At 39.6% G+C, this 13,009-nt stretch overlaps 1 protein-coding gene across 4 annotated transcripts in view; it reads left to right on the top strand.

Moving 5' to 3' along the window:
* Nucleotides 1–3,446: 3,446 nt before the first annotated feature.
* The window catches only part of Plppr5 (phospholipid phosphatase related 5), a 110,145-nt gene continuing 100,582 nt past the window's right edge, over nt 3,447–13,009 (top strand). Inside the window, exon 1 of one of the 4 annotated variants that reach the window (XM_078026804.1) lies at nt 3,447–4,752. In XM_078026804.1, coding sequence (XP_077882930.1) covers nt 4,516–4,752 — 237 coding nt within the window. In that variant the 5' untranslated portion in view covers nt 3,447–4,515. The remainder of the gene's footprint in view (nt 4,753–13,009) is intronic. The other 3 variants (XM_040289027.2, XR_005735322.2, XM_005327690.4) reach the window with 3 other exon arrangements.

The raw sequence follows: 13,009 nt of genomic DNA, 5'->3' as shown, positions 1-13,009 counted from the left end.
ATCTGACCCTTTCAGTAATAAAATATTTGTTGTATTGAATCCAATGGGTCAAAATCTTGAGGAGTCAGGAATAGTCTCCTGTACTTGTATTAGTGAATGAGGAGAACACACTGGCATATCTAGTCTTCCACAGGCATTCAGTGCTTGTCTATCCAAGGACTAGGCAATTTATCCTTGCACCTTTTTTGTTTTTTGTACACTTGTCTTCTGTCTGTAGAAGAATAGTTATAAACCACAAGGACAAGGACTGTATCTTTTTTTTTTTTTTGGGTGGTGCTGGGGATTGAACCCAGGGCCTTGTGCATGCTAAGCAAGCAGTCTACCAATTGAGCTATATCCCCAGCCCCAAGGACTATAATCTGTATGCTGGTATAGAACCTTACTCATTCTTACTAGAGCATATGGTATTGAGGTGGAAAGAAGGCAGGTACTGGTCTTGATAAATGATTCCCCCAAGATTTGTTTCAGTATTTTTGTCATAGAGAAACACAGTAGAGGTATGAATGGTTGTTAAGTCATATGCATCTAAATATAATATGAATACTGGAAGTTGGAAGGAGCTGAGATGGGGAGAGTTCCAAAAGTACAATGTTTTGTTAAGAAGGACTGATTGCTCACTGGGTGCAGTGGTGCCCACCTGTAATCTGAGCGGCTCTGGAGGCTGAGACAGGAGGATCTTGAGTTCAAAGCAAGCCTCAGCAAAAGTAAGGCACTAAGCAACTCAGTAAGACCCTGTCTCGAAATAAAATACAAAATAGGGCTGGGATGTGGCTCAGTGGTTGAGTGTCCCCAAGTTCAATCCCTGGTACCAGAAAAAAAAAAAAGACTGATTGTTGTAATAGATATGAAAACACAATGATATCCTTAAGATTCAAATTAAATTAAGAATTAAGTCTTTGTTCCACAAGATTAAATAGCAACAGGATGTTTTTAATCTAGAAAAAGCCAGAAACTTAAATAAAAATTGAGGAAGGATTTCAAAGGATTCTTTGCAGATCAAAAGATGTATTCTGGGAAAGAATTAGCTTAAATGATTTAAAAGAAAATTAAGAAATACACTAATTTCCTTCTTTTGATCAGATAATTTATATATTCTCATTTAATTGCCAAAGTCAGCCCAGAGGTAAGAAAATTGAGTTCACTTTAGCTTAGAAGAAGCTCAAGTTTAGGAAGACGTAGCCCAGGGGCATATAACTCATTCTCTCTCATCCACCTCGAACCATTTTCTATGAATATCCAGTCTGCTCAAATATTCATGGAAGGTAAATTTAATGTTGATTTCCTTATAATGCATGTTAAGATTCAATATTAACTTTAAATTTCAGGACTGGATGTTCAATCAACCACAAATCAGTCAACAATGCCCTTTGACCATTTAAAATGACAAAATAATGGTGATATTAGATTCTGAAAAAAAAAAACTTTAATGGTTTGGATCTGGAATATTTCCAAAGGCTCATGGTGTTGAAGACTTGGTCCCAAGTGCAGCAGTGTTCTGAGGTGGAGCTTTTGGGAAGATGACTGGATCATGGACTCAAATCTCATCATTGGATTAATCCACTGAGGGATCCATAATTTTATGGCATTATTGAGAGGTGGTGGAAACTGTAGGAGGTGGACCTAGCTGGAGGAAGTAGGTCACTAAGGGTGTGTCCCAGAAGGGTATTTCTTGCCCTTGGTGTCCCTTCTGCATTTCCTCTTTCTTATTCATTCTCCCCCCCTCTCTCCTTGGTTCACCATCAGCATGAAGTGAGCATGTCTCTGCTCCTCCATGGTGTTCCACCATGGTGTTTTGCCTCATCACAGGCCTGCAGCAATGGAGCCAGCTGACAATGTACTGAAACTTCTGAAACTATGAGCCAGAATAAATCTTTCCTCCTCTAAGTTAATTTCCCCCAGGTATTTACTTACAGTGATAAAAAGCTCATACATATCTTGTTCCTGAGATTGACTGCATTTAAAGAAAAAGATAGAATGAATACAATTCTATAGGGAAAAAAAACATGCACAACTACAAAAATATGAGCACACCCAGAGTCACTCTGTAAGCAATAATATGAGAAGGAAGTGACTAGAGATAGGTGTTGGGATTTCCCAAGTTACTTAAGGTAGGCTAGATAGTTGATTTTTGTAGAATCTAAGCACTATTTATATATCCATTATGTGCCATATATAGTGGAGCATCATGTAATACTTACATCAACTATGTACAGTGGTTACTCATATCATCTCAGTTTTGCTAGTGATGAAACTAAAGCAGAAAACAGTCATGCATCTTGCTTAGGTTCACAGTTGTTAAGTGGCAGAGCTGGCAAATGAACTATTGCAGTATCAGAGTGATGCTCTTCTACTGAACGTCTATGTCAGTGTGACCATGCCAGTAGATGGGTTGTATTTATCTAGGGACATATAGACTGTGATTTCCTAAACCTTGACAAATTTTATAAATGAAAACACTTTCCTGTTGTTGTTAGGGTAGTAACCTCATTAATTTATTCAACAAATATTAATTAAATATCTACCATGTGTCATACCCTGCTCATTCTGGAAATAGAGCAATGAAGAAAATAAGGACTCCACTGCATTACATGTACAGTATGAAGCACTCAATACACATTAACAGTGAATTATAATATATTTCAATTTTGAAAATAATGCTTGTTTTTATTAGGTGGAACAAATAAGTTGACCTTAGTGATTAACATCATTCTTGTAAAAATTATATTAAGTGGGAAATTTTGCACGATACACTTTAGAACCAAAGAAGTGGTTTAAATTCCCTTACACTACAGTGGTTGCAGTATAATGATTTTTCTGAATGAAACCTTAACCTATGCATTGTTATAGTAGTTACATTTTTATAATATGGAAAATCACTTTTGTCCACCTAGGAACTATTTACTCCCACAGCCCCAAATTGCTTGTTATACACATCTCTTAGAGCACACTCTGAGAAATAAGTTTCTGAATGGTTTTTGTATAATGTGGAGGTATATGCGATACCCATTCAACATTAAAGAAACCCACACTGTCTTTACTATCTCATTCCCAAACTACCAATCATTTGAACTGCTTGTTTTTTTAGCCTAACAATGTTGAATTTTCTTGATGATAAAGGCCCACCTTTAAAAAATCATTTACACCCATTAAAATGAATCAAGTTAGAAAATTGCTAAGGTAATTCTACATTTTAATGAGAAGGGCAGAGCTCTAAGAATATTCTCCTATCTTGCTTTGTATAAATGCTTTCTTACCTGCAGTGTCAGGTTTCCAAAGGGCCCTTTGGGAATCCCCTACCTAAGCTTGCACAGAGGGACCTACATGGCATCACAGAATCCATTCCTTGCATAAACGAATTCCATAGCACCCTACCTCTACGCACACGCGTGGATACCCACGTATGAGTGTACTTTGCATGGTACTGTGAGCCTGCACTGGTCTGCCTCTCCTTTCACCTGAGCTTACAGGAATTTCTGCAGATTCCTAAACTAGGGGAATACAGAGATGAATCAAATAGCCTTTTTTCTTTTCCTGATGGCTGGTACCGCTGACTCCCAAGAATCTGTAAAGCCCCCTCTCACAAGCAGCTAATAAAAGGAGACTGAGAAGATGAGCAAAAGAATACATGGAAGAAGGAAGGAACCGGTGTACAAGAGATGATGCTTCTGGAGCTTCCAGCAATGATTTCTGTATTTTTACACACAAAGCCCTAGGAAACTGCAGGGGAGGCAAAGAAACCCCAAAGCTAAAATCCTCTGAGATCATTTTTCTAATCGAACCTAGAAACCACTGCTCTGCTGGGGTCCTGTGCAGGGTTAAGGAATCCAAGGGAGCGCGGCTAAAGGCACACGCTGAAACTCAGAGGCGCCGCATCGGACACTTTGCGCTTTGGTGGGATTTGCGCTCTGAAGACGTGTCCACGCACCATTTTCCCAGGCGTTGTGCGGGTTTCTTAAACAGCCCAGCTGGTGCCTAGAAAGGGAGTTTCTAGAAGCTCCATCTCTATTGCCTCTCCTCCCCTTTTTATTTTGGTTTTCCCCCGCCAGGAGCTCTCCAGCTCCACAGCGTCCGCCCTCAGAAGAGGGTACAGGTGTCGCTGTCCCGCTTGCTGCCGCCCGGTCCGCCGACGCGGCTTTCTGCCTGCTGGCCTGAGGGCTTGACCCAGAACAGCGGTCTCGCGAATGGTCTCCTGCCAGGGTGCAGCGGCCGCAGCCAGTCGCCGGGGACTCCCCGCCCTTCCGCGCGACCCCGCGCCGGGGCGGGCGGCGCTTGCAGCGGGCAGGGGGCGGGCAGGGGAGCAGGGACTCGTCCGGGGGTAGCCGCCTCCTCTGCAGCCTGCCCGCGCCTCAAAACCCTGACTGCCTCCGCCTCTTCCTCCAGCGGCTCCATCCCTCCTCCCGCTCCGCGTCCTCCAGCCTCCCCCGCCGCCGCGCCCCCGGTGGCTGACTCGGCGGACCCGGGAGGGGGCCTGCCGCGTCGGCCGCCCGCTCGGCTTGGCTCGGCCCGGAGGCGTGCATGCCCCTGCTGCCCGCGGCGCTCACCAGCAGCATGCTCTATTTCCAGATGGTGATCATGGCAGGGACGGTGATGCTGGCATACTACTTCGAATACACCGACACGTTCACCGTGAACGTGCAGGGCTTCTTCTGCCACGACAGTGCCTACCGCAAGCCCTACCCGGGCCCGGAGGATAGCAGCGCCGTGCCCCCCGTGCTCCTCTACTCTCTGGCCGCCGGGGTCCCCGTGCTCGTGGTAAGCTCCGGGGGTGCTCGCCCACGCCGCGGACTCCCTTCTTTCGCCCTCGCCTTCGGGGTTGCGGCCCCACCAAGGGTCGGGGCGCGGCAGCTTTTGCTTTCTAAGTTCCTCCAAGTTGTTGGCATCCCCTTCCCCAGAGGACATTCTTCTCTGGGTGCGTGAGGGGTGGGTGCGAAGGAAGCCCCCTCTCTCCCCACACGCCACCCCCGCACCCCCTTCGGTGGCTGCAGTGTTGGGTGACGCGGAGGCAACAGAAGGGAAGGGGGCTGTAGGAGGTAATGGGTGAGTGTCGGGGATGGGGAAGGGGTTTGCTTTTTTGGGTGAATCTGGACTTGATGGATTCTGTGGCCTTGCTTCACTGATCTCCTCTGTGCTCCTGGAAGATGAGCAGCAGCCAAGCTAGTGAGGACAGAGGGTGTCAGTTGCTGGGGTGTGGAAGGTATCCCTGCTTCCCCAGTCGGGGCACACCGATATTTTTACTACCTCCTTTCCTTTCAGATGAAAAAGCCAAATGGACTAAGCTGACCAGAGACCAAATATCTAAAAAAGAAATTGGGAATTTGTCAATGAAGAGGATTGGGCAACAGGGCTTTGCTGAGAAGGAGCTGTGCCTAAATCACAAGAGCACTTCAGATTTATTTAAGGCTGCTCCTTCCCTGGGCGGCTCAAATCCTTCTCTTTAAATCTGGCTGAGAATGCCTTCTGGATTTATAGACTGGGTATGTGTGTGTGAGAGAGTGGGAAAGAGAGAGAGAGAGAGAGAGAGAGAGAGAGAGAGAGAGAGAGAGAGAGAGAGAGATAAGGATAGGGACTATAAAGATACACTCACAGGGTATATACACCCTTATATATAATTATTGGAATAATAATTACATCACAGTTTACATATGTGAATACAATGCAGACGTGTTTTTTTATGAGAATAGATGGGATTTCTTTAGAAAACCTGACACATTATGGTTTCTTTAGACTGACAAAGTAGTAGAGATTCCCTTCCTATGATGCAGTCTCCCTCTCCCTCCCCCTCCCATCCCCCCTTTTCAGATAAAGAATGAAGAGGAAATTGGAAAATCAAGAGGACAGGGAAAGTGAAGTTTTATTTTCAATAGCTGAATGTATAAATTGCAATTATGAGTGTTAAGAACATCTGCTGTATCCATTTGGCTTTGATATTCATCTTGGATTTTAAAGAACATGATTTTGTGATTTACAAAATAATGAAATGTTCCTGACACACAAAATGGAATTTTGTGAACAAACCAAGCAACTTCTGATAACTTCAAAGTAACTTTATCACATACTGTGATAGTTGGCTTCAAATTCAGCTCTAGCATACTGGTTTGAAATGGGATATACCTTGCCCCAGAAAAACGCTTTGCCTTGTGTTTTGACATTATAATTTGCTAATATATCACAAGTCCCAATACAACTTCATGTTTGTGATCTTTCTCCTCCATTTCAAAAATTGGCAGAGGAAGCAATGGTCTGTTTCTTGGGGTCTTTTGACTTTGGGTGGAGTCTGGGTTTCCAGCCACCTGTTTTCCAGGGGACTAGCTTAGGGATTTTCTAAGGATTTAAAAAACAAAACAAAACAAAACAAAACAAAAAACAGTTACCTTCATGTCATTTATTTGGTTGCAACCATAATAAATACAATAAACACTGTCTGTAACTTGTCTTGTGGTAAATGACATTCTGTGTCTTACTGAAATGAGGTAGCACTTTTTATCTGAACCAACCATCTATGGTGGCAGGTGGCAGTGAGAGAAAAAAACACATTGGTCCAAAGATTTTGATAATTCTCCACTTAGGCAGAACCTAGGAAGGAGAAAGGGAATTAATTAGTCTCTACTGAGTGCCCACTGTGTTGGGTACTGAATAGTTGTAGTCACATATATTTTGTACAGCAGCCCTTCTAGGGGATCCAATTAACATTTGAGGAAACTTGAGATTCAGATAGTAAGTTGGGAACATCTGAAAAAAATTTTAAAAACTGACTATGGTGTTTATATGTTCATAGGACTGATGCCAAATGCTTTAGACTGATGCCTATTGCTTCCAAAGAACACGTTCTCTGAATGTTGGGGATTAACTGATGGAGCAGGCATTGAGGATATAAGTAGTCAGACTTTTTAAAGGGATGATGCAACTTGGGTTTCAGGTTTTGACCTTTAGTTCTTTAGGTTTAAGAGAATGGGTTTGTTTGCTGGTTTAAAGAGAAGTACTGGATTTTGGAGGAAAGCTGTGATGCTGGCCTTTGTTTCTCTTATGCTGGTAGGAATAGTATTCTGTCCTTACAGAAATAGGAGTGGCAGCTGTACCTCTGCATCTAATGTTTTGCTTTGTCTTTTGACTCTGTAATTTGCTAAAATACATCAGAAGTCCCAATCCAGCTTCATGTATGTGTTCTTTCAAAAATAATCTGTTCCCTATTAAAATAGTAAGTTTAAGTTGTGTGCCCAAAGACAAGAGCTACAATGTTACACTCAGAATTTTAACTCTAGTCCATCAATCTTCTAAGCCTATACTTTATTCTTTATGCAAATTCAATTTATTCATAATCATTATTCTGAACGAATACCTCACATAAGAATATATTCCCTCATCTCTTATAGTTCTTATACTGTGGTGATAAAGTTTCTTCTTAATAAATATATTTTTAAGTTTTTAAACTCATTACTCTTGAGAGGTGCAGATTTATTTCATACTCATTAAATTAATTTATCCAAAACTTAAAAACCATATATCTTATGCATTGTATCACTTTCATATAGAGTTCCCTTGGGCTCAGATTGAGAATCTTAACAAATTGGGGATTTTTGATTGAAGGTATATTTGAGATGTTGAGTTGGGAACTCCACATGTTATGTAAACTTGAACAATTAATGTAAGCCTTAATTCCCTTGGTCACAGGATTTTGAATTTTAAATTAGTTATATTAATGTCACTTTTGGCATGGTTGATGCTCCATAAGAGGTTCTATATCACTAGCATTATTTAATTTTTTGCAGTGTTTGATTGAACCCAGAAACTTGTGCATGCCAGGCAAGTGTTTGACTACAAAACCACACCCTCCATCCATCATTATTATTAATAAAATAGCAGTTCATTAAGTGTTTATTGAATCCTTGTAGTGCAAATGGTTTCCGGGCAAAAGAGAGGTAATTGAGGCAACTGGAGAAATAAACCCTGGTCACCAATCCTAAGAAATTTGCAGCCTAATTTGGGAAATTAGGTAAACACATTGAAGATCATAATTCAAATAATAATGGTAAAAGTTTTATGTATGTGTATATATATATCTTTACTTCTTCATATATATACTTGTAGGTACCACTGAGACTCTGGTGATTCAGAAAAGGATAAGATCACTTTTGTTTGGTAGGATGGGGAGAGGATTCCTAGACCAGATGGTAGCATTTAAGATTTGTTTGAAAGGTGAGCCCAATTGGCAGTTGAGTTAAGACATCACAGCAGCAGCTTCCTTTACCAACCCATGAGGGCATAAAATGCTGAATGCACTCCTCAAACAACTATTTTTTTTTCATTTCAGAAAGTCATGTTTGGGGAAATGGGGGTTCATAGCTAAAGACAAAGGCTGGGATTGCATGAATAAGACTTGGAAGGCCAGACTGAGAGTTTAACTTAGTTTTCTAAAAACTGAGCAGGACTTGGTCTGAGAGGTAGTGTCTAAAGATATATTTATTCATATATTTATTTATTTGCTTGGAGTGTAGAGGGATCTTCTGTTATCAACATATCTACATAAGATCAATTTAAAGTCTGTCCCCAATATTTTATAATAATTATTTTAATTGTGTTTTCATTTTTACATGGATGACATGATTTATAAACCCTTTGAAAATAGGTAGTGTTCAGTTTGATCTATATGGCATTTATCAAAGTGTCACATAAAGCATACACAGATAGAAATTTAATTAGTGACCTTTGAGTTTCATTGATTAAAAGAACTGGTGATGACAATAGCTTCTGCTCCCCAAATTTGGATTCATTAGTCATAAAACCTATTGTCCTTTAGATCTCTGAGCAGTCCAGATGATTCAAAGGAGTTTAAACTAGTCCATCCATCATCATAGAGCCAGAATCAAGATAAAGAAAATCAGCACCAACCAAGGTAGCTACTGACACTACATAGGGAGGGTTTGAAGTTTATGCACATCTCAGATTCTTTATGTTTGCATCCTCAGGATGCTCTCTAGTCCTTGAGATCCAGAGTTGAGGAATGTAGCCACAGCTGCCATCCCATGGCTGCTGGCATCACTGAATGGAGTGAAGGTAGATGGTGACAGGAAGGCATCTTGTACCCAATGCTTTCCCATAGACCTCTTCTCCTCCTAACCTTGCCTTGGGTATTCCCTCCCATCCTCATTCCTGGAACCCACTACTGGGGCTGAAATAGGAGATGAAGCACGGATATGGGTGTCAGACGTGTCTGGATTCTTATCCTGTTCTCCTCCTCACTAGCCATATGCTTTTGCCAAAATCTTTTTTCAAAAACTGGAGATACAAACACCTGGCTCTTGGAGAGTCAGTGGTTGTAGGGGTAAAGATCACAAGTCTTGAAATCTGACTTCCTGAGTTGAATCCCATATCTGCCAGTTTTTTCACCTGTGAAACTTGAACCCATTTATCTCTCTATTTTTCTATGTCTTTGACTATTAAATGGAGATAGTAAGGATACACTGTGAGTATGAAATGAGTCAACACATGTAAATATCAGAGTAGTGCCCAGCTATGTATGTGACAGCTATCATTACTCCTTTTGAGGTTGGGATGATTAATCAAGCTAACCTCTATAAAGCACTTAGCAAAATACCTTTTTGTTAGTGGATTCCAAAGCTGAAAACCTATTTGAGAGAGGCAGAAGCCACTGAGTTCACTCCAACCTTCATAAATTAAGGAGTCTGAATAGTAAGAAAAGTGCAGCAATCAGGATTCCATTCTTAAAACCAAGTTAATGATTCCTACCTTTGATGACACTTCAATTTCTTAAAGTACACTAACACTAATATTTATTATTCATTTCCTATGCACCAGATCCTATGTTAGATATATTTTATGCACTGCTTCATTTAATGCCCACAAAGATAGCACTTTTCTGTAATATACCCTCATTAAATCTATTTCATTAACGAAATGTAATAAGTTCAGTAAGATTATTATGTCAGACTTAAGTTATTTAAATTCATTAATATTATTAATTTCCACGATAAATTTATGGAAGATACTTGGATGTAGAGAGGTCAGATGACCAATTCAATGTCCCACAACTACAGTGCCAGTTGTCAAAGCCTGTGCATTTAAATATTTTATCAAATATCTGAATCCTAACATGTTAATTGGTCTTTAAAGATTTTTAGTAATAGTAATTCAATACCAGGAAAGTCAAAATTTTCTCAAACTCTGTGTTTGTGTCCTTGATTTCAGTTTTCTTGGTTTGATGGGAAACTTTGTGTTCCACTGAAGATAATGGTCTCAATGTGTGGTGTAGGATATTGTTTTGTTTTCTATTAAACTTGGAAATGTCATGGAGAGGTGGGTGGCAGCAGAAGGGATTGAGAGTTCTGTTCTAATATGAAGGCATGTCTCTTGTCTCCGCAGCACACACAGTCATGGTGCTGCAGGCATCCACATTTCTGTAGAACCACCCTCTGGTTCTGGATGTGCAAACCACAGTACTCAGAGAGGTGAAGCTACCTCTGCTTTTAAGGCATGTTTCTTAAACTTGAACTTAGCACTAGATTTTGAAGTGCAGTGAATGAATGGAAATTGTGCATAAAATATTATGTGTGTACATGTGCCATTTTTTTTAGTATCCTCCATGGTTTAATCATACTGTCAAAGATGTCCAGATCCTCTAAAAAGCTATTCTTTGGGACTGTTTTCACCTCTCCTGGTGTCTCTTGGGACCTTGTTTTACTTGATGTTCTTATTCTTATTCATTTGTTCACATTGTCACTTTTCCCCTTCTTTTCTCTTCCTCTGTTTAACATTCATTGTCGCTGTTTTTCCATTTGTCCTTCTTCTTTGTATTCTGATAAGGAGATGGTGATGCTGAGGGGAAACGAAAGACCCAGGAATCAGAACACTAACTAGCTTTTCCTCCCCGCTCTTCTCCTCCACTACCCTCTCTTCTTTCCCTTTTTACTCTCTCCCTCCACCCTTCATCACTCATATCCATGTAGCTTCTCTGAGAGAGTTACTTTATCCAATTAATTTTGGCTTCCTCCTTCCCACTTTGAAGAGATGTTGTGAGAATCAAATAGATGAGAAAGCACTTTGGAGACAGTAAATCACTTCATACCTGTAAGGGAAACATAATATGAGCAGTTACGTGGATTGTGCAGCCACCGTCGTCAGAGATGGTTAACACTACTGGCAGCAGTACTTTGCCAGCCTTATATATTTACTCGGTGGTGTGGAAAAATAAATATGATTTTTAAGTACTTTTCTGATTTTCCTATAGAAAGAGTAGCAAAAATAAAAAGCCAACAGTATAAAATGGCCTCCTGATTATTACAGACCATTACTCTAATATTCAATTCTATTTTTCAAAAATATTTCAGCAAGCTCTGAGTATTGTAAAGATTATTATAAAGAATCATTTCATTCCTTTCCATAATTTGAAGTAAATCATATTTCCAGGGAGCTCTGCTGATGCCATAAGTTAAGTATGTATTGTATCATGTTGATTTTTTAATTTTCACTGTGCTAAAAAGACATTATTTGTTGAAGTTTTGAATGATAGTATTGCATCTACTATGTACTAGGTAGCACTGCCATTGAATGGGATTCTAAAATGAATAAGGCATATTCCAGAAGCTTCAACAGTTCAGATAATATGCATAAAATTATATCTCCAAACCTCAGATCTTATCTTTGTACGACTGAGATAATAGTAGTTAACATGACATCTTACAACAATTAAATACATGTCTGCACTTGGTGTTCAATAAGTGATAGCTGTTTTTTTAACATAAAAGCTAATCATTTTTATTGATAGTGCAGAGTCAAATGACATCATGTGTACTTAATCATTTTGTTGAATGAATGAGGTAAGCCATTTACCGTTCACATTAATTCTTTCAGATAGTGCATGCAATAACAAATCTAGAGAGCTCTTGCAATTTGCTCCAGTTGGTAAATGACACATTGAGAATGTGAACTTATTACTTCAAGTCCAATGGTCTGTTGGCTACATGCAGTTGTTCACTAATTTGCTTCACAGCATAAATGATGGCATTCCTAGTAGGCAGGGGAGAGCTAAAGCATATTGATTATATATCAGTATGCTATTTGTAGTGTCCATATGCTTCTTAGTCTTTAGGCTTAGTTATAAAAGAACATGAAAAAAAGGAATTTTAAGATCTTTGTGCAAACATAAAACTTCACTGATTCCTAACACAGGTGAAATAGTCAATAGAACTTGATATTCTTATCCATGCAAGTTGAGAGGGCAAATTCTGATTTCAGAATTATGAACTTAACCTGTGGTTAGGAGGACTTGTTAATGGACTTTGGAAAACCATAAGGACTATTATTTTGATGGAAGATATTTTAGAATATGTGAAATGGAGTTCTATATTCAGTGCTATTTAAACTATTTCTGAGAATGCCAGTTTCCACTCAGCAGGCTAGTTACATTTTTAGTCCTATTATGACAGATGTAACTTGAAAATCACTGTCAGTAAAATTACCATATGGGGTAGGGGGTAAAAACACAACTCCAGAGATTGTTTTCCCAACCCAGGTACATTAAAACTCTAATGACAGTTTTTTTGGTAGACATTTCTCAAATGAGAGAACATGTGTGAGTGAAAGTGTGTATGTGTGTGTGTGTGTGTTTAGTGTATACAAGCATACACATACATCTATAAGCATTACTACATTTGTGATTTCTTGTATAAATCCATTTTTATCTTTCTGGATTCTAACCTCTATAAATTTCTCCCCTTCCCTTCCCCCCAAATTCACAGCTTTATGGAATATTCTGACATATCCTTCTAGATCTAGCACAAACTTTACTAAATACACCTCTTAGATTTTCCCAGTTGAAATAGCTACATTGTTCTCTGTGACCCTTTTGCCTCATATACAAATTTCAGCATTTAAATAACTTTATAGGTTTCTTAGATTGCATTTTTATTTATGTTTCAATCACTAGACTTGAACATCTCAATGTTAGGGCATTGTAAACTGACTTGACTTTTAGATTATTATTTTTTAGTTGTTT

Source organism: Ictidomys tridecemlineatus, chromosome 11 (genome assembly GCF_052094955.1).
Source record: "Ictidomys tridecemlineatus isolate mIctTri1 chromosome 11, mIctTri1.hap1, whole genome shotgun sequence".
In the NCBI taxonomy this organism is placed as follows: Eukaryota; Metazoa; Chordata; class Mammalia; order Rodentia; family Sciuridae; genus Ictidomys; species Ictidomys tridecemlineatus.
The sequence above is the reverse complement of the archived record's forward strand: the minus strand, read 5'-3'. Positions and strand labels throughout refer to the sequence as shown.